The sequence below is a fragment of the Centroberyx gerrardi genome, chromosome 9, assembly GCF_048128805.1.
Source record: "Centroberyx gerrardi isolate f3 chromosome 9, fCenGer3.hap1.cur.20231027, whole genome shotgun sequence".
Lineage (NCBI taxonomy): Eukaryota > Metazoa > Chordata > Actinopteri > Beryciformes > Berycidae > Centroberyx > Centroberyx gerrardi.
Window position 1 is genome coordinate 4,750,441 of NC_136005.1, and position 27,693 is coordinate 4,778,133.

The 27,693-nt window shown below is 42.4% G+C and overlaps 1 protein-coding gene across 1 annotated transcript; it reads left to right on the plus strand.

Moving 5' to 3' along the window:
• The first annotated feature begins 318 nt into the window (after positions 1–318).
• On the plus strand, positions 319–27,603 carry kif14 (kinesin family member 14). The gene is made up of 29 exons (XM_078285634.1): positions 319–1,610; positions 2,608–2,862; positions 3,772–3,859; positions 4,226–4,324; positions 5,382–5,434; positions 5,551–5,581; positions 6,293–6,400; positions 6,705–6,821; positions 7,671–7,789; positions 8,099–8,271; positions 10,525–10,672; positions 11,395–11,458; positions 11,757–11,941; positions 12,692–12,794; positions 13,033–13,190; positions 13,692–13,839; positions 14,985–15,131; positions 16,241–16,373; positions 16,719–16,812; positions 17,690–17,831; positions 18,557–18,666; positions 20,559–20,659; positions 20,995–21,225; positions 21,788–21,975; positions 23,127–23,279; positions 24,097–24,219; positions 24,445–24,519; positions 26,504–26,654; positions 27,245–27,603. The coding sequence occupies exons 1-29, from the start codon at positions 523–525 to the stop codon at positions 27,601–27,603; spliced, it is 4,944 nt and encodes a 1,647-aa protein (XP_078141760.1). The 5' UTR covers positions 319–522.
• Positions 27,604–27,693: the final 90 nt, after the last annotated feature.

The following is a 27,693-nucleotide window of genomic DNA, read 5'->3' on the forward strand; positions in this document are numbered from 1 at the left end:
AAGTCCAGTCAGTCTGTAATAGTGCTATAATTTTGTAAACCAACGATTTAAGTTGCCCACTATCTTTTTTTAGTTGAGTATCTGTTTATGTTAGAATGAAATCACATTTTCCATTGGGATACAACAGGGTAACCTTGATTATGCTGCCACCTAGCGTCTCTCCTGTGCATCTGCATGCCTAGACGTGACGTAACGATTTCCGAGAATTCAGCCAATCAGCTGTCAGTTGCGACGACGGTTTGAAATTGAAGCGGGCGAAGGCGGAAGAGAGAGGAGGAGACAGGGGAGAAAAAAAGATAAACAAAAGTAGCTTCCTATGACTGCACACCCGTCAGGTTTTGTTTGAAGCTATTCCTCATCGTTTACCTACACGTTGAGCTGTACTGGCGTCCTTTTACGAAGTTAATACTTCTTAAAGTCGTGTAACGTTACAGCTAAATATGGACGGAGTTGTCGGTCGCTAACGTTAGCCACTCTGCAAACTCATTTTAACGTTTTTTTTGTTTTTAGCAGTCAACAGCCATGTCGTTATTCTCTGTACAAGCGAGGAAGCATACAACTTATTATGACCATCTCATGGCAACATCAACATCGAGGACACCGGCGGCGAAAGAGCGAAAAGCAACGGAGATAAGCAAAGGCGAAATAATACCACCGGGAGATTCTGCATGTGAAGATAGCAGATCGTCGGATAAAAGCAAGGTGGAGATAAACAGGACTTATGTCATCTCGGCGCTGTCAAGGAGCGGCGGCGGCGGGCAGCAGACGCCTCACCGCGGCCGACTCACCCTGCAGCGGAGGTCGAGGAAGACCGGGGCCGAAAACGCAGAGAAAACGATGGGGGAAAGCAGCCAGAACAGCACGCCTGCACCGGAGAAGAGGCTGACCCTGCAGCGGAGGACCAGGACTCGGTCTATTGATAAAAGCGCAGGCAGCGATGGGAGTAGTGGAACCGGACAGGGGCAGCGGTGGGTCAGCGGTACCGACCCGAAACCAACGTCAAAAGTCCTCACTGAATCAAACACTAGGACACCCGGTAGTTCTGGGATATTCCGGTCTCTTAGTTTGAGGGAAACGGCCTCCAAGAGCAAGGCGAGGGAGACTGCAGGTCCAGCGGATCCGCCGGGGAGGCTGGCACACAACAAAACCCCCTCCTCTGTCCTAGGTAGGCAGCCAGACGACCAGGTCAAAACCTTCTCAACCCCGACCAAGAAGACCCCGTTCGAGAAAATCGCCGCAAGGAAGGACGTGTTCGAGAAGCTGGCCGGGAGAGAAGTCCCTAAACCCGTGGCGGTCAAGTCCGCGAGTCTGGAGAGGCCCAGGTTCCGCGCGCAGCAAGCGGAGGACAGTAAACCTCTTCCGGCCCCGCGGGTGAACAAGATCCCCGCAGGTGTGCAGAGGTCAAACGCCGCCCCGCAGGTGAGGAAGACTTCCACCATGCTGAGTCAAAATGGAGACGTGACCCTGGCGAGGTCCTCCGCTCCTGCACCGACACCGGCCTGTCCCGAGCCCCTGGTCCGGCCCAGTGAGCTTCTGAAGCCGCAGGACTCCTTGAAGATGGAGAACAGTGCAGTGACTGTCGCGGTCCGTGTCCGCCCGTTCAATGCCAGGTTTGTAATGCAATGTTTGCCTTAACTGATGTGCAAGTTACACAGGAGCTGGTCTCGGTATTCCTCAATAACCCCACAGCATTTTAGGGTAACTAGGTGCAGATTTAGGGTAGTGTGGATGAGTGTAGGCCTATAGTGGAAGGGGGTTGTTCTGGGTCACCAAAATTTACTGTTGAGCCTTCTGGAAGTGTCATGGGTCTAATTCAACCAAACACCTGTAGTATGTGCTGAACTGATAACCACAAAGACATAACTGTCACCCGCTTTTCCTCTAACACTGAAGTCAGGTTTCTACATGGGTGCACACTCAAAATGTCACACAAGGTATTCATAGTATTTTGTTACCACCACACAGCCACTTTAGTAGGAAAATAACAGGTGATTGTAATCAAATGACAGCCACAGCCAATGAGCTGTGTATACAGTAAAACACCATATTGGTAGGAAATGCATGTGACACCATGGAAATACTATGAATAATGACATCAGATCTCATTTTTATGTTTAGCAGGGCTCCCACTGGCGGTGAGGTGCATTTTAGACATGGAAAGTCAGGGAATTTGATCATTTTTATTGGGAAGTCATGGAATATTTCGGATTGTTGTTTTTTTTATAAATGGAACACTTTACAGGAATATAGCAGAATGGATTTTACAACTTGTTTCACACTTTCTTTGCATTAGCAGGTGGTTTTCAGCTGTTTTTTGTTTTTTTCCCAGAGAAAGCCCAACTGGAGTGGAAACCAGACTGTTTATCACTTTAGAACTTTTCTGAGCTTAAAAACAACTAAGAAACCAGGAATGAAGAACATTTGTAGGTTATGGAAGCACTGTGACTTAGTTATGGAAATTTGTGGAAAAGACAATTATAAATCTGGGCCACAGTGGGAACCCTGTACACTCTATCTGGCATCAAATAAGCTGGTAATACTGAATGACATATAAATGAAATACATTGCTGAAATGGTGTGTGTGTGTTTATTTCTGCTCTGTTCTAGGGAGAAGGCAGAGAAGGCGTTGCAGGTCATCTTCATGAGCAACCAGGAGACTGTTGTCCAGCACCCGGACTCCAGACAGAGCTACTCCTTCACCTACGACTTCTCCTTCTGCTCCGTCGATGACAGCGACCCCGGCTTCGCCAGCCAGCAGACGGTGTACAAGACGCTGGCCAAGCCTCTGCTAGAGAGGGCCTTCGAGGGGTTCAACACCTGCCTGTTCGCTTACGGCCAAACCGGCTCCGGCAAGTCATACACGTAAGTATTTTTTAGTTTATTAGCGTCACCTTCGCCCCATTGAATCACTTCCCATCTACTCTGCTCACTTTCTTTGCGCTCAAAAAGTTCCTTCTATCTCTGTCCTCAATTCTTAATTTACTTCTTGTTCTAGCACTAATCTACATGTTATTCTGTGGTCACAGGAATATTGTCAGGGCATTAATGCCCCGAACCCATTTACTCCTCACTGTTGGTTGCTTGTAATGTTGATGTAGGAACTGAAGCTTATTCTACTGTTGCACTTGTAAGTTGTTTTGGATAAGAGTGTCGCCTAAAATGTAAATTTGCACACACAAATTATTAAAAACTACTAAAAGAGAAAACAAAAGCAAATTGTGAGGGGAAAGCCATGCCACCCCTTAGGGACTATAAAACATTGTAAACTGGACAAAAAGAAAAATATAAAAAAGAAGTGAAGATGACAGAGATAAGCTGGATTGGGGCCCAGAAACTAAATGACACAAAAGACAAAACACAGAGGAAACGGCTAAACAAAGAGAGTATCTCCCATTCACTTGAAAGTCTGAAAAAGCTGTCAAGCTTGGTATTTTCAGGCAACTAGAAAAATGAAGATCTGGTTTGACGAGTTTAGTGTTGCATTCATAACTGAGGAGTTTCATTCCAAATTAAATGAGAGATTCTCTGTTTTAAATGACATTTACTCCTACAAAATTAGTTCTGATCATGGAGTATTGTAGATGTTATCAGCTATCTTTACACCTTTGTTTTTTAAAAAAAAATCATAATATTTGAAGATGAAATCGTCTAAATGATGTAAATGACTTTGGGTATTTCTGTAAAAAGGGATATATAGTATTTTCGAATGTGTATTTTGAAATGTAATCCTTCAACTGTCAATTTGATTTGTTTTTCATCATTCTTCTGCAGGATGATGGGCTTTGGAGAGGAGGCAGGAGTGATCCCTCGGTTCTGCCAGGAGCTTTTCTCAAGACTGGCCTCCATCGAAGATCAAGAGGTTGGAAATCTCACTCACAAACATTTAGCTCTGGCTGATTGCTGTATCACTTATTTCAGTGATTATCACCCTTTTTAGATTGTAATGCCCAGAAACAAAGCGATGTCTACTCATGACTCTGTTGAAGACATAAGTCCAGTAAATTCATGAACTTTAATACCAATTGATTATTTTTATTTCCCCCTTTTTAGGCTATTTTACTTAATTGATTATTCAAAAAAAGCCTAGAGGCTGCAAATATTCATTGTTTCTCAAGAAAACACCCCATCCCAGATTAAAAAACATGATAATAAATTAGTATATTAACTAGGGTTGAGGTCTACAATCTTATTGGAAATTGTTTCACTGAATATCGTTATGTTCCAGGTCGCATGTCATTTGGAGATGAGCTACTTTGAAGTGTACAATGAGAAGATCCACGACCTGCTGGTGACCAGAGATGACCCGAACCAGAGGAGGATGCCTGTAAGTAGTTTGTAACGGAGTGAGAAATAAACTCCAACCGCTCAACTGTTGATACATTTTTACTGTGGCTTGTAAGTTAGTCTCCTCTACTAGTCACTTTGGCTGGTAACCCATCATGATTCTGAGATCCTCTTCCAAAAAAATAGTGAAATTGTTTGGTAAATTTTGAGATATACCAGCCACTATGTCCAGTCGACTTAAAAGTTTCCTGCCCTGGTCTGTTAAGATAGCATGGAACATGCAACTGATAATCTATCACATTTGTGAGATGCGCTTATGTTCAAAATGCGAAGTTGTGCACATTTTTCATGGTCATCTGTAGAGCTGGGTACCATACGAATCTAAAACTTTACAGAATACAGAACTTTTCAGGACTGGCACTCGATGCCAGTTCTGAAACAATACTGTTTTTGATACCTTTCTTTGATGAATGAAGAGTGAATCATTTTTTGTATAATGTTTGCTTATGCTATCTGCTTTTCTAAATATAATCAGACAAAGTTCAGTTGATTGTCTTAGTGCAAATTTCTCTAAGCAAGAAGACAAGTTCTTATTTAAGAATACAATATTTTGAAGCGACTCCTAAAACAGGTCCAGTATCAATATGTATATTGTTTTTTACACCCAGCCACATGTGATGTGCTAAAATCAGGGTTCCTACACATGTGTAGAAAGTGTAGAAAAGTATGGAAAATGGATTTGATCATTTGCAGGTCTTTGCAGGACATTTGAGAATTGCATAAAATTGTCTGTAAAAGAAAGGGGAGGGGGACTGTCACTCCCAATACACATATGATTATGGTTTTATGTAACAGTTCACCCACTGTCTTGTCATATATAGTGATATGTGTTGTGAATATTACCTCAGCCGTAGGGTGTAGTGGCCTAGCTGACAGTCCCATTACCCAGCCCATATCAGCTTACATCATATCCAACACTGAACAAAATCCAGTCGAGAAATCAAGGCCTGGAAAAAGTCTGGAGTTTTGCATTGGGCAGTGTGAAGGAAGCCTTCATAACATGAGCTTGATAAGAGCCAGTTTCTTTGTGTTTCCAGCTGCGGGTGAGGGAACATCCAGTCCACGGGCCGTACGTCGCTGAGCTCTCTGCGTAAGAAAACATTATTCTTTCCTGCCTTGTATCACTCCTCAATAAAGGGCAAACTAACAGTCTTGAATAGTGTGATTTGCAGAATTGCTCACTGTGTTTTTTTCTTTCTCCCACAGGAATGTGGTGAGCTCTTACAGTGACATCAAGGTAGGTTGAACCTGCTCTCAAGTTATTTTGCACATTTCCGTTTAGATCCACGGCATTTAGCTGATGCTGTTAAGCAGAGCGACTTTGAATGAGTGAGCGAGTTGGGGTTCAGTTTCTTATCCTAGTAAACTTTGACACATTAACACATTACTGTTGCAGAGATCAAACCTGTGACTTTCCAATTATGGGATGCCCTCTGATCACCAGACCCCCCTGCCTCACATTAAAGTAATTATCCATGACATTTTGATATAACACAATGGTGATTCAACCTATTTCCAATTCATGGAAGCTTTTACATTTGCTGTTCTAAGCACACAGTGTCTGGTAGGTCTTTCAAGGGAAAAATCCTCTGCCGCACAGGAAGTGATGCGTTTTACGTTTCCGCCAGCAGCAACAGCAGTTTGTTTGGAATAAACAGAAGAAGAACTGGGTAGTTAACATGAGCAGTGATAGCCAACAAGGCTGAACAGACAAAGAAAAGAGCGCCACCTACAGAAACTCAAACTTCATCAACAGAAAATCTAAGCTCCGCCCACACTGTTTGATTGACAGGTGATCTCTGGGAAGCGCAGTGCAGAAACACCACAGCAATGAGCGCCGAGCAACAAATATGTCTCTAAAGAACAAGAATCTCTCGTATTACCATGTAAAATATTTCCAGTAGGAGATTCAGTTATAATTCATGTTCTACCACTTCCCTTCCTCCAGGGTTGGCTGGAGCTCGGCAACAAGCAGAGAGCCACAGCAGCCACAGGCATGAACGACAAGAGCTCCAGGTCTCACTCCGTCTTCACCTTGGTTATGACCCAGACCAAGGTATGGCCTCTTGCCGTGTGTGTGTGTGTGTGTGTGAGTGTGTATATATATGTATCCTGATCCACAACAAATAAATCAAATATTCACTGGTTAAAAGAAGGCTAAAATATTTATGAAACAGTCTGGAGCTGTCTTTTGAATTTGTGCTTTAATTTTTACGTCTCCACTCTACCACCAGAGTTGAGACATAAATTCACAAAAATCACTTCATTTTTCTTCTAATACCCTGGGTATCCGGGCCTGTCATGTGTTTCCCTTTACTGGCACATATGTCTCATTTGTGTGTGTGTGTGTTTGTGTGCAGACAGAGTTTGTGGAGGGAGAGGAACATGACCACAGGATCACCAGCAGGATCAACCTGGTGGACCTGGCAGGCAGCGAGCGCTGTAACTCAGCCCAGACCAGCGGAGACCGACTCAGGGTACACACACACACACATACAGACACACACACATACACTATGCTATTCTATACCAGTCTAGGGCTGGGTATCCAAAAATGACACCTGTCAGCACCGCAGCAGTTTTTGATATTGATTTTAAGGCATTAAAGGGCATCAGAAAAGATGTTGCATTGATTGAAATAGTGGATTCACACATTGAGATTTCATCAGGGGATCTGAGACTGTTTAGAAAAGTCCTTGATATGTACAAATGTATGGCAGGGGATGTTGAATTTGCTTTGTAGTATAATATTCTTGCAATGACATATGTGTCTAAAAAGTCTTGTCTCAAGACTGGTATTGAATTTGAAGCATGTCAGCGATTCTGATTACACCAGGGATCCCAGTAATATGCAATGAAAGTTACATATTTCTAAATACATTTTGGACACACTCGTAATTGCTGGAAATGCTTGGCATTCTACTAGGCTAAGTGTTTAATCATGAACCTCTTGTTGCCTTGATTATGAAAGGCAGCGATACCAGAGAAATAATTTATATTGTTGTAATCACAATGTGGAGCATTATTAAAGATGACTAAGTTGCTTATAGAAGGTTGAGAATAACTCCAGCAGTGCAGTTGTTAACATTTCACAAAGCAACATATACACTTTTGCATATAGATCTTGCATAGTGACATTTTTGTATGTATTTTAGCCTTCTAAATATCTCACCTGTTAGATGCTAAGATGGTGGTAGTCTTTTCATTCTTTACACATTGTTGGCATGGTGGGTTGTCATGTGCAGTTATCCTGTTTTGTTGTGCAATCAAAAGCAGGCAGCTCCATGAGTGATTGTGGCCTTTCCCTCCTGTATCTGTCACTGTAGGAGGGCGCTAGCATCAACAAGTCCCTGCTCACCCTGGGGAAGGTGATCTCTGCCCTGTCAGAACAGGCTCAGACCAGGAAGAAGGTCTTCATACCCTACAGAGAGTCTGTCCTCACATGGTGAGAGAACAGTATGATTGTATGCATCTAGCAGAAGTTGTAGAAGACCCAATTTATACTGCAGGCTTGCTGAAATGTTGCTGCACAGTTGCTCTAACCCTAGGAGGAGCAAGTTTCACTCGTTTTAGCCATTTGGAATGGTCTGATAATTAGTTGAGACACTGGAGTTTTGGTTTTACTGTATAACATTTAAGAAAGACTCTCGATGGTTAACGTATCTTGAAATTTTGGTTCTAGAAGTTGTGAACGGGAATACAAATCTCCACGATGACAGATTCCCATCCGTTGACACCTGTTTGCCTCCCTCAGGCTGTTGAAAGAGAGTCTGGGCGGCAACTCCAAGACGGCCATGATCGCCACGCTGAGCCCGGCGGGCAGCAACGTGGAGGAGAGCCTGAGCACCCTGCGCTACGCCCAGCAGGCCCGCATGATCATCAACCTGGCCAAGGTCAACGAGGACACCAACGCCAAGCTCATCAGAGGTCAGACACTGTAACACGTTTGGTCCTGTCTTGGCTTATTATTTGCTTTAGCAAAATGCTCCTGGATAGCTTGACAGAGCCGAACAACAACATGGTTGGGATCTTCACATCTTCACAATCACCCCTTGATTCAACTGTACTTGTCGCCCATACAATGCCTGGTCTCTACGGCACTATATTCTCTAAACACACCTGTCTAGATTAATATAGTGTAACGCATACCAAGTCGTTACTGAAGAGACTTAAAGCTTACTGGTCGAACGATAGACTGGGAGTAGAACTCAATACATGTTGCTGTAACTCCATCTCAGTAAAATAAGGAGCGCCACCCAGTGATGTAATCTGTTACTGCAACTAAATAATGTTCCAAAAGCACAGTAGGCTTATTTCTTACAGTTACAACACTCACAACTTCCAAGTTCAAAAAGTAGAGAGCTCGATCGGAGTTAATTGGAGGCAGTGGGGAGACGTTTGGATTAAAGCTGCAATATGCAAATTTTATAACCTTTTAAAATAACAAATAAATAGGCTACATAGGATATATTATACATTATCATTCTGTGTCTGTCTCTGACCCTGTGCGCATATGCCTAAATCCCCCCTTTTGCCTGTAAATAGCTTTTCAATGATGGTTGATGTTGTTTTGGGGTGGATACCATTTGCTGTGGGCGTGGCCAGCAACGACAATTAAGGAAAATTGTAAGAAAAGAAAAAACATTGAATCTAAACTTGTAGCAGACAAGGCCCGTTCAAAAAGATGGTGAACATCAGCATTGTTTTTCCACGTTGACGATATCTGAAGGAAGGCCTGAGAGTGACAGAGCTAGCTTGTATACTGCTAGACGGCTAGGATGCTAGTCAGTTTGCTACGTTTCCTACGTAACCAGCTTGCAGTGCTAGATTATAGTTCAATGTTGGGGCGTGAACTTTACCAACTGTGGGGGGAGGAGAGCTCATGGTTTCATATTGCAGCTTTAAGAGAGAGAATTATGTTTTTTCACTGCACCTGTGTATGTAGTACAGTGTGTTTTGCTCACAGTTTGGGTCTTTGTGGGTGTGACAGTGGTGTGACGGTACAGCACCCAGACATAATGAGGCACTGGCACACTTTCACATGCTGAAGTGCTGGCAGGGTTACATGGCTGGTTTCTGCATTCTGCTGTCCTACACAAACAGCACCACACCTGCTCAGTAGTCCAGTGGAAAACCAAACAGAGCTATTCTGTGCCAGTACCACAGTAGAGCCAGCACAGGTACAGAGCGGTATTTGTGCCGTGGAAAAACCTTGTAGTGCAAAATCTTGTTTCAAAGCAACACATCACATCCCTGTATGACCCCTCTGGCCTGTGTGATATTCCTTAACCTACACCCCTCTATTATAGCTCAATTATATGTGTACACAATCAAAGTCCTTTTTTCATTCACACTCTCTCTGTCTTGGTTGTCTGTATGTTTGCTTTTTCGTTTTTCGTCTGCCTCTCTTTCCCTCTCCGTCTCACTCTATCTCTGTGTGCATGTGTCTCCCTCTCTTTCTGTTTATGTGTCTCTCTCTCTCTCCCTCCGTCTCTCTCACATATCCTCCCGTCCGCCTATCTATCCATCACCGGCTTATTCACCACCCAGTTCAATTAAGGCCTGGCCCTAACCTTGCCTCCGGGCCATATTTATGCACTGTCAGCTGCACATGGCGGCTAACTGTCATGCAAGTATTATTTTTCATAAGGAGATCGCGCTGCCGTTCGCCTCTTTAAGCACTAAGGGGAGCTCTTGCTGTGGATTTGACTGTCCTCTCACATCACCTGTCAGCGTGAGATGCTCAAAGTATGTGCGAGTCAAAAATTCACATATCAGGTCAATGCTGCTCAATAAATCGTCTTCAATAGGCCGTGTTGTTTGGAAGGTCAATGGCCCAATGGAAATATTTCTGCACCTTCTTTTAAAGTCACTTCTTAAAACGCACTTTTTTAGGCTCGCTTTTATATAACTGTTCTTTCTGTGTGAATTATGTCTCATTGCTGTAATTTAATTTTTCCTATTTTGCCTTTTTTCCTCCTATTTCATATTCATTGGCATTCATTTCTAGTTGTTTTATTCATTGTTTTGTAATATATTTACGTTTTTAACTTTCCCTACAATGAAGACATTTAACTTTGCTTTTTTAAAAGTGATATCCATTTTGTTGTTTATTATTTTAGCTGTATTGATAGCATTTTGGATAATAGTGTGTGTGTGTGTGTGTGTGTGTGTGTCCAGAGCTGAAGGCGGAGGTGGAGAAGCTGCGGGCGGCCCAGATGAGCTCCCAGGGCGTCGAACCGGAGCGGGTCAGGCTGTTCCAGCAGGAGATCGCCGGCCTGAAGAGCAAACTGAGCCAGCAGGAGAGAGAGATGGTCGAGGCCCACCGGTCAGCAACACTGCAAACATTATGACATTCTTCATTTGTATAACCAGCTGGTCCCACTGAGATTATGAACCTTTTCAAGAGGCTCTAAGAGAAAGCTTTAGTTTATTTGCACAAGTATAAAACCTAGTAGCAAAGTGATTCTTCATATTCCCATAATTTTTTCTACTCATTTCTTCACATTTTCTGTGGTTTTACCCCTCTCCTCACATGTTATGATATTTGTGAGTGTGAAGAATAATGTTCATCTATAGAGTGATATGGCATAGTTAGTCGGGGCAAGATGATATCAGTGTAAATCATACTTGGTACCAAAATATGCAAATCAAATAAAGAAATTAAGGTCTGGAAAAAGTATGAACTTTTGAAATTGGAATTGCGCAGGAACGCTGTTGGCTAAACAAAGCATAGACAGCTCTTTGTTGACTCTTTGTTGACCCTTGTTGCTAACCACAAAGAGGTAATCTGTTTTGATAGTTTGAAATCTCTGATTGGAGTTTGGTGTGCAAGTGCCATTTGGCTGATTTCTTTTTTTTTATTTATTTATTTTTTCTCAATTTCAGACAGTAGGAAAGTTGAGAGGGGGCTGAGTAGGGGAGATGCAGCAGAGAGGATCCTGGCAGGATTTGATCTTTAAGTGCATGTCTGGTTCCAGAGGTCTTAATTTAACCACTACACCATCATGGGCCAGTTACATTGAGCTTTCGTTGTCTTCTATTTTTCAGGGCTTGGAGAGAGAAGCTGGAACAAGCAGAGATTCGCAAACGTGAGGAGACCAAAGAGCTGCAGGTGATTTGGATTTGAAAGATTTCAGCATCTTTTTCCACTCTGTTTTTTAACTCCCATTTACCTTAGATTTACATTGTCAGTGTTTAGCTCAGGCTCTCATCCAAAGTGACTTACAGTAAAGTGCAATAAGCTTAAACTCCCACATCACCAACATTACAAGCAATCAATAGTTAAGGGTGCAAGTGTCAAAGTAACAGTGCCCCGAAACAGCTGTGTCCCTAGAATAATCATGTATGTTAGACAAGAGAAAAAAAGATCTGTTTATCTCTGAACATTTCCTGCTCTGTGTGTCTTCCAGAAAGCAGGCGTGACGTTCAAAGTGGACAACCGTCTTCCCAACCTGGTGAACCTGAACGAGGATCCGCAGCTGTCTGAGATGCTGCTCTACATGATCAAGGAGGGCCAGACCCGAGTGGGCAAGCACAAGTCTGAGTCCGCCCACGACATCCAGCTGGCAGGAGCGCTCATCGCTGACCAGCACTGGTGAGGACCGCTGAGGGGGGCGCGGCAAGGGGAAGATAGACAGATAGTTATATTTTGTTCAGTTGTGTAAATTATATATAGTCTGTGTATCGTATTGGCAGTCGTTCCACTGTGCTTATTCTCTTTTGCTCTAAAACACAACAAGGTGTCATACTAATGCTTAGAATTGATGTGTTTGACATTTGATTTATATAACTCTAGTTTGAATTGAGGGTTAGTGAAATGAGAATTGAGGCTGCAGGATTATGGCTAAAATGATAAGCACAAGTATTTTGCTAGCTTCATTATTAATCCCGATTAATATTCTCTATAATTTGAGGAACACAGTTATTTTACTTCACTTTTTCATCTATCAACATCTTAATTATTTTCAGCTACAGCAGACATTCGAAATTAAATGTTTCCCTAATGCCGATATGCCAATATCATGCAATTATTAATTGTGGAAACTAAAATTGCCGTACACACATATACACATTTCATTGCACAGCCCTAAATGGAATTTCAAAATAAAACAAACATACACACATTTGGTGCCTTACACTACCTCAAGCCCATACATTTCTTTAGCATCGATGGCCCTAGTGGGAACTGAATACCTAAAATTGGCAATATTGGTTCCATGTCCTGACAACAGGACCACTAGCTATATGAGAATTTAGGAAGGATATTACATTAGCATGGTAAAATCTTCTCATGTCATTTTCATGCCTGGTTCAATTAAAAAGGTGTGTGCTTGGGGTTTTTCAGTGTCATATCCAACATCAAGGGAACTGTCAGCATCACTCCCATGGAAAACGCCAAGACCTTTGTTAATGGGAACCTGATCTCTGAATCCACTGTCCTGCACCATGTACGTACAGAAAAAAGATCTTCTAACATCACTGAGGTTTAGCGTCGCATTATACTATGAACTAACGCGTAGTCAAATTTTATAATCAAAATTTACAATTTGCTTTTTCTTTCTTTTTTGTCTCTATTTGTCAGTTGTTCTCAGTTAAACATGCATAATGAACCTGTTTGTTGAAAGCAGTTTATGAATGAATTTAACATAATTTGTCCGTGTTTGATGCTGTGTCTGTGGTTTCCAGGGCGACAGGGTGATTCTGGGCGGAGACCACTACTTCCGCTTCAACCATCCGGCAGAGGTGCAGTCTGGGAAGCGGGTGTCGTGCTGGACGGGCTCCGGTGACGGCCACAAGGACTTTGAATTTGCCAAAAATGAGCTGCTCTCCGCTCAAAGAGCACAGTGAGTGCAAAGGACCATTCAAGCACAAGGATTTTCTTTTTTCTTTTTCCTTTTCAAAGCTATTTCAATTGGTTAGAGCTTGACAGGAGGTCAGGAGCTCACAAGGTTGCTACAATGTTCTATTAAAATTTCAAAGGACTTTTTTAAGTTGCTCTGTGTTTTGAGTTATGAACTCCCAAGATGTAGGAAATTGCAATCCTGCGAAGTCATTGTCTTATCGATATGTATCCAAATTAAACATCTAGAAATCTTTAAAAATAGAGGTTGAATAAAGATATGAGAACATAACTGTCTGTAAAATTCTCTCAACACTTCTGGCATTGCAATTCACTAATGTCAGAGGATCGCATTTTCATAACTCAAAATTCAGTGAAGGAAAAAAACGATCCTAGGAGTTTTTCAAAAATGTAATTTTTTAGAGCAATATCTACTTTTGCAGAATAACAACCTTTAAGTCAATTTCGGTGGCGTTCCCCTTAAATCCACGTTTGTGTGTCCCAGGCTGGAGGCGGAGATTGAAGAGGCCCATGTGAAGGCTAAAGAGGAGATGATGCAGGGAATCCAGATGGCCAAGGAGGTCGCCCAGAAGGAGCTGTCAGACCAGAAGGCCCTCTATGAGGACCGGATCCGAGTCCTGGAGAGAGAGCTGGTACACAAAACCATCACTTCTTTTTTTGAGAAAGCATTCTACCTTTTCTCCCTGGCCTCTTATGTCTTTACCTATCACTTCTCCACCATTCATGATCATTTTAGGGGCACAGGAATATAGAGCTGCAACGATTAATCGATTAATCAATTAGTTGTCAACTATTAAATTAATCGCCAACTATTTTGATAATCAATTAATCGGTTTGAGTAATTTTTTAAGAAAAATAAGTCAAAATTCTCTGATTCCAGCTTCTTAAATGTGAATATTTTCTGGTTTCTTTACTCCTCTATGACAGTAAACTGAATATCTTTGGGTTGTGGACAAAACAAGACATTTGAGGACGTCATCTTGGGCTTTGGGAAACACTGATCGACATTTTTCACCATTTTCTGACATTTTATAGACCAAACAACTAATCGATTAATCGAGGAAATAATCGACAGATTAATCGACAATGAAAATAATCGTTAGTTGCAGCCCTACAGGAATATTTAATGATATCTGTTCTCAAGGCACCATAGTTCTGACCGCTGCACTCTGTAAATTCATCTGGATAAGGGTGTCAGCTAATTGACTAAAATGTAAGTGGAAAAATCCAAATTTAATTAACCCGCCAGTCCTTTTTTTTTTTTTTTTTCCATCTCTGAAGCCTGTTGTCTACAGTGATCCCCAGAGAATTTGTGACCAAAAAACGTAATAATACCAAAATACTGTTCGTTCACTTTTTTGTGAATAAGCAGCTATAAAACTGTCCATCTTTATATGTAGCTGTACTGCATGCAAAGCTTTTTGAATGCACACAGCTATAGTTGAATGGTGTGTACATGTATTGCGAAGGTACAGTCTGCTGTACTTAGTAGGTCTTGCACTTTATGTGAGGTCCTGTTGACCTTATACCATGTATGTTAATATGTACCGTGAAACTGGGATAATTCCTGTACAGTTTTTTTTTTTAGGCGACATATTATAAATCTCTTCAAAAGTCTCTGCAAAGTTTATTGATGTTGTCTCTTATGTTTTTTAGCATCATATTTTATCACCGATGACTGTTTTTAATGATTCAGCTTCTATGTTTTATCACTATGCAATTACACTTAAACAATTATTGTACTTGGCAGTTAATGTGATTCTGCCCTCATCCCCAGGAGGAGGAGAACGAGCGGAAGCATCTCCAGCAGCTGGACCAGCGGAGAGTGGCCAGCCAGATGGCAGAGCTGAAGATGGCCAAGCTGGGGCTGGAGCAGGAGGTGGACACCCACAAGAAACGCCTCCGCCTGCACATGGAGGCCCAGGTCAGCACCCACAGCAATACCAGGGAATATGATGTTTCCTCTCCAGGTCTGGAAAGTCTGGAAAAGATGATTGTTTTAAGTTCCTGGAAAGGTTTTGGAAGGCTTTGGGAAATGTTGTTGACTCTCAATACACTTCATTCACTGACAGACCCGCCATCATTGTAAAGAATAATCTTCAGCTATATCATGATATGACCTAGTTAATAGTCATGATATTGCCCAGCCACTATCAGTGTTCATCATATTTAACTCTACCCCACTATTCTCAAATCCCATCAAGAAATTAAAATCTGGAAATTGTATGAAATTTAGCAATAGAAAATCTGGAGGAACCATGCATCTGGCATCTAAGCATTTTCAAAAATGAGTTATTCACATAATCTTGCTATACAGACAGATCTTTACCTGTAAGTGAGGTCAGAGGTTAGGTTTTTTTTAGTTTCATGTGTAAAAAATGTGAATTAAAAAAGTTTAATTCCTCCCTTGAACTTGGAAATGTACAGTTCTATGTCAGGGGGACTGCTGGGTCAACAGACTAAAATAACTTAATTCAATTTGTTGAACGGTGCAAAAACAACACATTGCCACAACACATTCCCTCAACTCCCATCCTCTCCTTTAAATCTTTCCCCACTTAGTAAAAGTAAAGAGATGTCAAGGAAAACTTAAAGAAATAAAAGCCACCTTTATCAAACAAGAACATTTTATGTAAAAATATATTGAATAAATGTGATAATTTCCTGGTCTCTAAAGGTGTGGAAAATATGGAATTTGAAAACAGAAAATTATGTAGAAACCCTTTTCCTTGCATGTTATTTCAATCAGCAATTACCATTTTTCCGCATCTTGATCCTCGGAACTGCGCTAACGGTAAAGCTGGATTATTCCAATGACCATAAATGACTTCTTCGCCTCCATTTGCTCATCCTCATGATTCCTGATGATCTAAAAGGACCTTGAGAGATTTAAGCAAATGTAGTGACAGCCCATTTCATGTATAAGTGGTCAGTCACTGGGGAAGGTATTTTTAGGCAGGAGCGGTGTTTTGGCCTGCTGATCTCCTGTCTGATGATTTTTAATATCGTGTGCATTACCATGATGCAATCCAGGCGATGGAGGACCACCGTGTGCGTCAGGCAAGGATTGTTGAAGCCCTGGAGGCGGAGAAGAGGAAGATCGGCAAAGACCTGGAGGAGATGCAGCAGAAAAGGGCTTTGAGGGAAAACCGCACTCCCAGAAACGGTGAGCGCTTCCAAGTCGGTATCGAGCGCATAGCGGAGTTATGAATCATAAAGAACATTCAGGCCATATAAAATGGTATTTTGAAATGAATCTATGTTTGTTTTATCCTGTTTGGAGTACCAGGTGGGTGGCCAGGAAGGCTAGACTATATTTGAAAGTTGATTTAGTATAATTTTCTGCAATTGATAACTTATCTGACAATACCCGGATTGTCCATATTCTGTAAACCCCACCCGTCTGGTGTTTCCCAGTTAGGTTAAAATAAAGGATTATTTGCAAATGCTCTCTGACCCGGGGCTGTTGGCTGAGGTGGAGCTAATGATGTGTTTCATTTCTGTATTGTAGTCCCTCCACAGTGGGATGCCATGAAGCTGTCCTTGATGATTGAGGAGGCCAACAAGATCAGTGCCAAGCTGAGGAAAAACACAGTCTTCAGCAGGTATGAAATACGCAATATCGGGCCATCATGTTACATTCAGTATGATTTTATTTATTTAACAGTTTAAAAAACACATGAAGTATGAATGAAATCATTGAGGATGTCACATTAACTGAGATTTATTTGCACTGTGGTTCTCAGGACATAAAGATGTCAAGGTGCTCCAGGCAGAATACATTCAATATTAGTAATAATGTGTGAAATTACACTAACAACGAAGTACAATCACAACACATGAATACAACATTTTCAATATGATGCCGGTGAAGTGTGGACACAAGGGCAGGACTGTCCAGGAGCCATTTTGTATGACAGGATACTGTCTAAAGCAGGGGGTTCCCCAACTTTTTTGTCAGGTGAACCCATATTGCAGTCTATCAGTATCTTTGAGTCAAATTTAAAATGCATGGGAATGTTGCATATTTCATGGGTGGGGAGCTAATTTTTCATTTTTAATGTCAGTCTGACATTATTGCCATTTCGGTTTGGTGATTCTTCTTCTCTATTTCACATGGGCTCCTGTTCTCAAGGTTGGCAAATCTTGGCATAAAACAATTTAGAAGTTTTATTTCCCAAAACACTGTATTTCAGAAGAAAATCGTTAAGAAAAATCAAAGAAAATTAAAGATCCTCATTCATTATGTCTAAAATCTGCAAAAGTAATATCTGGGGTTTTTTTTTCAAGCAAGGACTGAAAATACCTGCTATATTTTTTCTGCTCTCATTATTTTTTGTAAGAGTAGGTGTCACTCTATTTTGCAATGGCAGATATCTTATTTTGGAACAAGGCTTTTCTTCAACTGCAGTTGTATTTCAAGCTTGCCAATATAAATGCATTTGCACTTTGGAATTAACTCTTGACTCTCCTCTGTTTTAGACACGAAAGCTCCGACAAAGAGAACCTGGAGCAAGATGGTGAGCTGCAGGTCCGGGTCCAAAACACAAAGCTGGGCATCTCCACCTTCTGGAGCCTGGACAAGTTCCAGAACAACATGGCTGCCATGAGGGAGCTGGACCAGGTTAGCCTAAGATCAATACTACACATAGAATATGCTGATGTAAAAATACACCTGTCTTCTTATCAGTGCAAATCACAAAGTGAGGCTGCAACAGAGAACAGCATCCCATCCCCTCTAATTGAGATCCTGTAAATTTGCCCTGTTTTCCCAAATTAAATTCTGGTGTGCTGTACTGACACTTCTCCGCCCATGGGAACAGACAAGTTGGAACATAAGAGTGAGATACAAACTGTCTCCTAAATTTCTCCAAATGTCTCCTAAAGTTACCTCTCGCTGCCCTTTGGAGTCACCAACATGAAAATTTGCCTAGTGTAGCCTTAAATTTAAGTAAAACCAAGGATGTCACAAAGTCAGAGACTTATTCCCATTGTGGTTCTCATGATGTAAAGATGGCAGGTTAATTGAATCGTATAACATTTACAAAGTACAAACATAATTTGTAGATAATTTGGAACTCTGTGTTTACTGGCTTGTTTAGGGTTGATTTGATCGGTATGCTAATAAGTTATATTGCCTGTTGAACTAGAGCCAAGCACAGCCTGTCTTGTTCCCCCATTCTGCATATGCAGAGTCTGACGTACGCTCCAGTGCAATTTCCAATTTCCCAAGCGTTTGACCTCATTTACAGGCCAATATGGCTTGTTTTATGCCTGACAGAGGGGCGCTTTTCTCATTAAGTTGAGTAAATGAGAGTGGGATAGTCAGCAGTATTTTACCCTCCGCAGGGGGATCCCGCCTCTAAAGATGACGATGTGTTTTACGACCCTGATGATGAGTGGGAGCAAGATCTATCGGCCTCCTCTGCTTCCTCCTCCTCCTCCTTCTCACGCCGAAGGTAATTATCCAGCTCTTCTTCTTCTCTATCCATCCATCCATCTTTCCTTCCTTCCATCTATATTTACATTATATTTTAGGGATTTAGCTGACGTTCTTATCCAGTTATTTGCAGTGTGTGAGCAAGCAAGTGTTCAGTGTTTTGCTCAAAGACACCTGAAAGGGTCACATGGCTGGGGATTAAACCTGTGACCTTTCAAGCACAGGAAGGTCTCTCGAAGCTCTTGTCCACCCTGCTGTCAAAGGCTTGGATGGACAGTGTTTACACCTAATGTAGAGCTCAAACCCAAAACCCTGAGACTGAGCTCACGGCTTCTGGCATTCCTTTAATGTGAACAATGTGTCAGGCAAAAGGATGAATATGGAAAGTCCAAAGGCTTTTGGATGGAACATGGAAAATCATCTTTGTCAAACATTTTGGAAGATTTTGGTTATTTTCACAAAGTCCTCCTATTTATATTTCCACTGGTGTGATTTACAGCCTGGCACATATTTGGACATTCAACACATCCTTTTTTCTCTCTTCTGAAAAGTTGACATGAAGTTGCTACCCACAGAATATTTCCCTCCGCTTTTTTTCCTCATCTGTTTAATAATTTCATTTGCACGAAGGCCAGGCCAAGAGTTTAGAAAGGGAAAGGGCAGCAAGGGTTCCTGTGTTTCCCACTCTACGACTCCTAACCCAAACACACACACACACACACTCTGCAACCATGGTACAAACATCATGAGGAACCCCCAATGTTTTCCCATCACCCTGTTATTATTCTTGTCAAGCATGTTTCTGGTGCTCCTGGTGGAGCCTGGGCGAGCAGCGGACCCAGCCAAATGAAACATGGCACAGGCTCAGTTGTTCCCTTTCAACCGCTCTCTGTTTCTGCCTGCATCAAACTCATGCCTGAGTCCTGTGGCCACAGCCATATCTGGGTAGCTGTCTTGGTAGACCAGCTGCTGTTGTGGAGACCACCATCCCCCCTCTTTCACATGTCCTGTCTTACGCAGTCTTCCGTTAGCTGCTAGTAAGTCAGTTTAATGCAACAGATCAAGTCCGACTATAATTTAAACTTAAGTGATCCATGCTGTGTTCTGCTGGAGCTGAGCTGTGTAACACATTTTTTTGTCCCAATTACATGTCAAAAAAGGTGACCTTTTTGTTAGGGATGCACCGATACCGATACTGGTATCGGTATCGGTGCTGATACCAGGCTAAAATGGAATATCGGTATCGGAGATTTTACCCAAGACTAAAATCTGATACTGAAAGCCATGAGTAACATGTAAGAAATAAAAGCAAACTGTCTTGATTTTATGCATTTGTGGCACATAGAAGCCTGTATTTCTCAAACAGTGGGAAAAACAAGGATTTTATCTCAATAATTTTGTCCATTGACCCCAAACTAAGGAAGTAAGCCTGCAGTGTTCAGTAAAAGTCATGGATCGGATCGGTACTCAGTATCGGCCGATACTTAAACTTTCATACTCGTAATCGGTATCGGCATTGAAAAAGTGGCATCGGTGCATCCCTACTTTTTGTTACTGGTTGGGCCAGAAGTGGACTGTATCATTTGTGTGGGACGACAGGGCTTGAAATTCTGGTAAATTTAGGGCCAGTGGCCTTTCACTGGGCCCACCACTGCCCCAGTGACAGTTAATTCTGACTTGACAAACACAAATGGCCAAGAATTGATAACCTGACCGTGACAAAAGAAGACAATGATCAGATGTGATACAAAAATAGTTTAATAATTAACAAATTTTACCATAAACATTACCATAAACATAAACTGTAAATCATTCTGAACGGAGCGTCAAAATGCCAATATGTAAAATATTTGCGAGGGGCTGACAGAGCTATGGTTGATCTGCTTTTGTTTCCGGTTTGTTCCGCATCAGGAGCAGGAGCCTGTTGAAGAGCAGGAGGATCTCAGGACGTCTCTACGAGATCCGGGTCCATCCCATCCAGAGCCTCCACACCGGCTCCTCACAGTCCGCTGGTAATGCACCGCTCAAAATGACTTCATGTTGTTTCTAAGTCACAATACACCTATTTACTCTTGATCTCTGCTTAGTGTCCTGCAATCATCATATTTAGCACTTACCAAAATCTTCACATCCAATTAAGGTGTGAAAGAAATGGAACATGTATAGAAACCCTGGGATTAGGCTTCTGATGTTTAATATCAGATATCAATACAATTCCTAGATTTAACTGTCCAATAGTGGGGGGATTGGGATGGGGATACTTAGCAGGGAAAATGTACAACGAGGCAACACAAAGTCCTGACCGGGTGCTCTGATACAAAACAAAGTTTCCCCGTGTCTGTCCCAGGTCTGATGGGTGTGGCCAAACCTCCCTCCACCCATCCCAGCACCTCAGACTCCGCCCTGCCCGGCATCTGCAAGGAGCTGATTGGCCAGGCGGTGGCCCGGCTGCGTGGCTACAGCGGGACAGAGGAGAGCGTGGCGGACCGGCTGGCCTCTGATCTTTACCTGGTGTACACGGCGGTCCGGACCATATCCGATCTGTACGACAGCCTGGACGACGACAGCCAGGAGAACGGTGAGACTTGACCTAAACTTTTTTTTTAACCTTTTATAAATGACTGTCATGAAGAGATGGGCAGATTGGTGCTTTTGCTTTAATATTCAAGGCTGCCCTAAATACACGGCCTCATAAGTCATTCCTTCCTATACCTGTCAAATTCAGCTGTTCTAAAATGTAATATGTGATGAGTCTTGACTTATAAACAGTTTCTGTATTCAGTACTAAAGTGACCATAAACACCATAATTTTGGACCTGCTCAGTTTAAAAAAAAAACAGTGTGTGTTGTTTTTTACTCTGGATTTTAAGATTGAGATAAAAGATACAGAGCTTTTTCTACATCATTTGTCTTACAATACACACAAAACTGCAGGTGGGTATGGGATGAGATGCAAATTGTTAGGATTTGTTTCAATAAAATTAAAGATCTTTTTAAGAAATTGTCAGCTTGATTTGTAGATCAGAGACAGTAAAGGGTACCAGAATACCTTGCAGGGGTCGTCACTTCAATTTTGATCTTTTGATTTACTCTGCAGTTCTATTTGAACCAACCTGTTATTATTGCTCTCTCTCCTGCAGTGTTTGTGTGTAACTTGGAGGCCCAGACCCAGCTGGTCAAGGCCGCCGCAGCCATAGAGAGGGCTGTGTTTATTACCATGCAGTGGTTGGCCAGCGTCAGACCCTCCTCCGGCCGGCTCTACACCATCGCTGAGGAACTGAAGAGCCAAGTCAAGAAGATGGGAGGATTCTTCCAGCTTCTCATTCAGGTAAACGCACAAAATTACAAACACAACTACAGCTCTGTTTTAAAGGGCCTTATTTTCCTAGTTTTTGCCATCATGACAGTTGATTGTGTTCCAAATTGTCACTTACTTCACTGTAGAGCTTTACATCCCCTCAGCTGCAGGGAGCGCTGCTCTCCAATACACACGCACAGGGCCAATGCAAACTCCAGTTGTTGAACCCAGAAAGCGATTAAAAGACACCCTGTACAAACTTTACGCATCTCCTGCAAGCTGGAGGTACGTAAAGCTGTACAGTGAAGTGACGAAACTTTGAACGCATGATGGCAAAAACTAGGAAATTGTGCCATATTTCATTGAAATATTTAACATAAATGTATTTCTATGAGAGGACATGAGTGTTAAAGGTCTTGTTAGCAACTGCCAGTAAAACGTGGGTTTTTCTGAAAGAGACCTCATCTTAGGATGGCCTATGAATGTGTTGAAAGTCTGTAAAAGTCTGGTTAACAAATGTGATTATATCCAGGTCTTGAAATTTTTGGAAATTGCATAAAAAGCCTGGAAATATTTCTTGTTCAGTTCCGGTACACATATGACGTAACATTTTATGTAACTGTAGATTTATTTTACGTAGTTTGATATTTGTTGTGGAAGAATGGAATCTGTAACGACCACAGACTGTAATGCATTTACAGCCGTACAGTCGGTGTTGTTTTGTGCTTGTTCTCCACACTTAAAATGAAATAATTGTGAACACACTGCAATATCTGAGCGGGAAAATTATTTTCAATTTAGCCTAGTTTGAACATGCGAGCGGCTAATCAAAATGCAGAGTGTTGATTGACGGGTCTTAGCTCTGAGCTGTTTGAGCTGTGTGTATGGAAATGGCCAAGCGGGGGGAATTCTCAACCTTGAGCCCCGAACAGAACATGAATATATGGAAAGTGAATCAAAAATTCCTCACCAGCCTCAGCAACTAAACACTAACACTATTTTCCCCCCTCTCGCTCCAGATTTTCACCTCCTCCGCCATTTTGATTTATTTACTGACCCTTCAATCAATGTCAACCGTTTTGTTGGCTTGCTCATATTGATTCAACGTTAAATCGATTTTAATTCAACTCGTTTGTCAGTTTGTTTACGTTGACTCTATGTTGAATCGATGTGAATTCCAGGGCTGCGAGTCAGAGATCTCGTCGATGGTGACGGAGGCGCAGAGGAAGAGCGGTCAGTGCCTGGACGCGGCATTGCGGGCGCTCGGCCACCTGGCGGCGGTGACAGGCACGCCGCTCAACGCCGTGGAGCCGAGCGGCCGGGCCACGGGCAAGGTAACGCCGCCATTAATACCACAGCAGCCACTCTCTCTGCCGGGGCTCCTGGGCCCGCTGTAATCAACCCCCGCTCCATAAAACTGGAGAATGGAATATTAGCTGTGTGGATCTTGGAGCAAGGATGATGGTTGGAGGTGGGGAATTATTGAGCTGAATGAGGACACTGCTGATTTGTGGATGTGCAATTTCAGTGGAGTAGCATATTCTGCAGGGCAAACACGCATATTTAGGGATGCATTTGCTCCAATTCTTTTATTGCAGAAACTGAATTATGGAACAAGACAAGTTTGTATATTTCTATGTGTTAGAGAGATGCTTTAAAGTATATTAATTCAAAACCACTGTATTCGCCAAGCACAATACATGTACAGGAATTTCTGTTGATAGACAGTGGACTATTTTATTCTACATATATACACCATAATGATAGCATTCAGACAAGGAAAAGAGCGGCACCTACAGAAGCTTCATCAAAACAATTCCAAGGAAAAAGACGTCACAGCAGTGGACTGGACACACTGTTTGATTGACAGGTGGGAGGGCAGGGCTGGGAAGGGAAGGGCAGTGCAGAAACACCACAGCAATGAGCGCTTAGCAACAAAGGTGTCAAAAAGGTGGGAAAAAACAACAAAAAAAACGAGGAACTCAAGGTTTACTAGTTTAATAAATCAGGCCTTTCAGACTCAGACCAAGGACTTTACTCTACTGATAGCTCGTTTGTTTTGTTCATTTTATTTTACAGCATGTTATAACTGTTCTATGCAAGTGCTATGCAAAAATATTTGATTATTATTTTGTCATTGCGTCTTTTCAGCTGTCAGTGGCCACGTCTCTCCTGCAGGGGACCAATAAGGGCATCTGCTCTCTGCTGGAGGAAGGCCTCATCATCACTAAGGAGATGCTGAGAGAAGCTCAGCTGGCCTATCCAAGGACTCCAGTAAGACATCACAACAATTTATTAAAAGTTAGATTATAAAGTGTAGTGACAGTTGTCCACCTGCCTCTGTCAGTTGTTGTAGGGAAGTGAGATTTCTCTGCTCTGGTCATATTAAATGGTATTATTTGAAAAGGGATAAGTAATTTAGGTAATAAATAATAAAGGTGTAGGTAAATATTTAAAAAATGAGTGGCTATCATTAATCCCTACCGCCTCTGTTTGCAGGTCCTGCAGAGCCTAAAATCCAAGATGCTTGACTCAGCCTGCGCTCTCCAGAGATACATCCACTGCCACATGACGGTGAGTTTCAACTATTAATCTATTGATTATTTTTTTGATTAATGAATTGCTCATTTAGTCTATAAAATGTAAAAAATAATGACAAATGCCCATCACAAGTAACCAGAGCCCAAAGTGATTCTTAAAATTGCTGACTTAGTCTGACCAGCAGCCAAAACTTTTGTTGGTCAGTAATGTTTTTTGTAGATCAATTCTTCTTTTAAAGTCTTTATGTATTCCAGAGTTTGGGTTTGGTGGGTCTCCCTGCCTTAAAGAGCTGCTAAACCACTTAAAAGAATTTCATTAGTCTTTAGTGTCCCATGATGATCTAAATGCTGTTTCAGCGGCTTTTCCACCTTGCTGAGAGTAAAATTCTGGTTGGAAACACTGAATCCTTGTCACCTTTGGCATGAAAATGGTCAATTTGAAAGATTTAGAATATTGGTGGAACATACCGGCTTCAATACAAAAACATTTGCATCTGTATCGGTGGAACTGTAGCTGAAAGAGAGCATACATGCTCAGCAAATCTTCCCTGGATATCTAAAGGTTAAAAAAATCTCCCATCTTGACACAGGCTTAAATGCTACAGATTAATACCCACTCCCACAGCAGGCCCGTTAAAGATGCCACTCAGCCTTTATTGCTCCTGTAAAGCCCAATGCTCTGTAGGCTTATCTCTCCTCAGTCGCCCCTTGGCGATCGTTCAGGTAATGAATGTGTTGAATGAAGTGGCATCAGTCACAGCTAACAGGCTTGTTTGCCGTTATCTTAGCCACACAAACTAGCAGCTTTTTTGTTAAAAGCGCTCATTGTCACGTATACGCGCGGGGGGATCTCGCCGCCCACAGTGTTATTGTTGTCGAACAAAAGTGGTCAGACAAAACTGAGTTATGGCTGGATACAACTACTTTCGAGGGGTCTTTGAGCAAGGCACTTCTCCCAGACCTGCTGCGGTCACACCAGGCTCTCAGCTGGAAATACATCTAACTGGATGTGAAGCAGGGCGGTTTGTGGAAAGAGCCTCTGAGGTTGAGATGCAACAAAGCTGCTTGAATTTGTATTTGGCAGTGCTATTGAAAAGGGCTGAAGTTGGTGAAAAATTGAAATTTTTGAAAAGTTATGGTGACCTGCTGTTTGACAAGTGCTCTCATTACACAGTTGTATTCTGGTAAATTTGCAATGATTTGTGAAAATTCTTTACCTTGTAATTTTATTTTTTCATTGTTTTAAACATATTTGTGTGTTTGGGGGGTTTGCAACAAAGTGTAGGGTACGTGAAAATGACGCAATCTTCTGAGTGTAATGGTTGAATATACAAAGTGATGTTGCAATTGCAATATCACATTTCAGGCCGCACTGAAAAATGGGTTTATTTACACAACTGTCTGCCACAGTGAATAGTGCAGCTCATACAGAACTGTGGGTTTGGCTTCATCTGATGGAGATCAACATGCTGTTGTACTGTAGTGAATTGGGAAGGAGGCCATTAGGTTTATGTCATAGGAAAGGACGCATCACCTTGGAAACTGTTTTTCCAATGACATCAGCTGCAACTGTTCATATATACTGTATGTGTGTGTGTGTGTGATCTTTAGGCGACAGTAGCCTAAATTTGACAGAAGTGGGCTTATAACTGGATGGTTCCCGGTTCAAATATCCAGACCAGTTGGGGGAATCTGTGTGGGGAATGTGCATGAGGAACACTCACTTTTCCTTCCAAACACTACTGATCATGTGCCCTTGAGCAAGGAGCGTAACTGGCCTACTGCTCCAGTAGAGCTGCTCAGAGGCCAACAGCAAGAGACTGTGGTTTTACTGGGCAGCTTCCAGGAGAGAATTTGTGCAGCTGTATGAATGTGAAGCAGAGTGTTGCTGAAAAAGAGCAAGTGTTCTCAGCAAACCTTCCTTAGATAAATAGCGGAGTGTTTTGTGAGCATGTGTGCATTGTTCATTGGCATGCTCTAAGTGTGTGTGTGTGTGTGTGTGTTTCTTCACTCAGGAGAGGGAGAGCAGCCCAGAGAAGGAGGGGGAGGAGGAGGAGGAGGGGGCCTCGGCGTCCCGTCTGCAGAGGCTGAGGGCCGCGGCAGCCCGGCTGTTCCAGCTGAACCAGGCGGTCAGACAGCTGCACTCCTCCCTCTGCACCGCCCTCCGAGGTAATCTGCTTCTGACACTGCATTTACACCCAGTCTGGGCGTTTAGCAGTGACTTGTTAACTCCTAGATCACAAACATTACAAGCAACCAGTAGTTAGGGGGTCATGGGGCAAAGTCTTTTAAATGAATGATAATAAATGATTATGTGAGACAGCCAAGTGCTAGGTAATAAAAAAATGAGAGCAGAAAAAAATATTTTAGACTCCTGTCTTTCACTATTATAACTTGATTGATAAAGTTGTTTTTGTAAACAAGTAATAAAATCTAGTGACTGGGCAAATAGATTGATACTGTAGAAGTTAGGTAATGATAGCTTTTCTTATTATAGCATTCACGACAAGAGGCTTTACAGTGATTTTTAAAACAGCAAACAGGCATTTTCAAGTGGATTAAAACAATGGTAATACAGCATTGTATTCAAAAAGAACACAACTACTTATTTTATGGGTTTGTTTTTTTTAAATCACTAATAATTAAACAATGATAAATAGCTGTTTATCTTCCACAAAGCAACATAGTTGTTGAACAGTAGCTAAACAACTACCAGTTTTTGTCTAGTTCTCATGTCGCTCCGCTCCCTCCAGGTAAAGGCGGCGACTCCGGCCTCAGCCTCAGCAGCAGAGAGGCGATCTCCTCCTCTGCCAAGGCCGTCGACGAGCTGATCACCGGGGCGTCCGCCTCCTCCGGCCTGCAGCTGCCCTGCCTCCAGAGCGTCATGGCGGCACGAGACGAGCTGCACTCCGCCCTGCGCTCCCTGTCCGATGCCTTTAACCAGCAGGGGGCGGGAGAGAGCGGAGGCCCCGCCGCCTCGGAGAGCGGCGCGGGAGACAAAACCTCGTCCAAAGAGAGCGTCACCGCTCAGAATACTTTCAGGAATCGCATAGTCACCAAGACGCTGTACTCCGCCCCCTCAGGTGCGTCATCCAACGGCGACCCGCACTGGGTGTGATTGATACGTGCATTAATAACTTGCTTCATGCCACGTTCACGTCATATATCATGTGCTTTAAATATGAGCACCGACTGGGGAAAAAACATT

What these genes read in the sequence shown, in the direction of transcription:
- kif14 (XM_078285634.1), top strand. Translation starts at nt 523, where the DNA reads ATGTCGTTATTCTCTGTACAAGCGAGGAAGCATACAACTTATTATGAC. An exon ending in CTCATCGCTGACCAGCACTG is followed by an intron (nt 11,942 to 12,691) that starts GTGAGGACCGCT and finishes GGGGTTTTTCAG; the next exon opens with TGTCATATCCAACATCAAGG. An exon ending in TCTTCCAGCTTCTCATTCAG is followed by an intron (nt 21,976 to 23,126) that starts GTAAACGCACAA and finishes TGTGAATTCCAG; the next exon opens with GGCTGCGAGTCAGAGATCTC.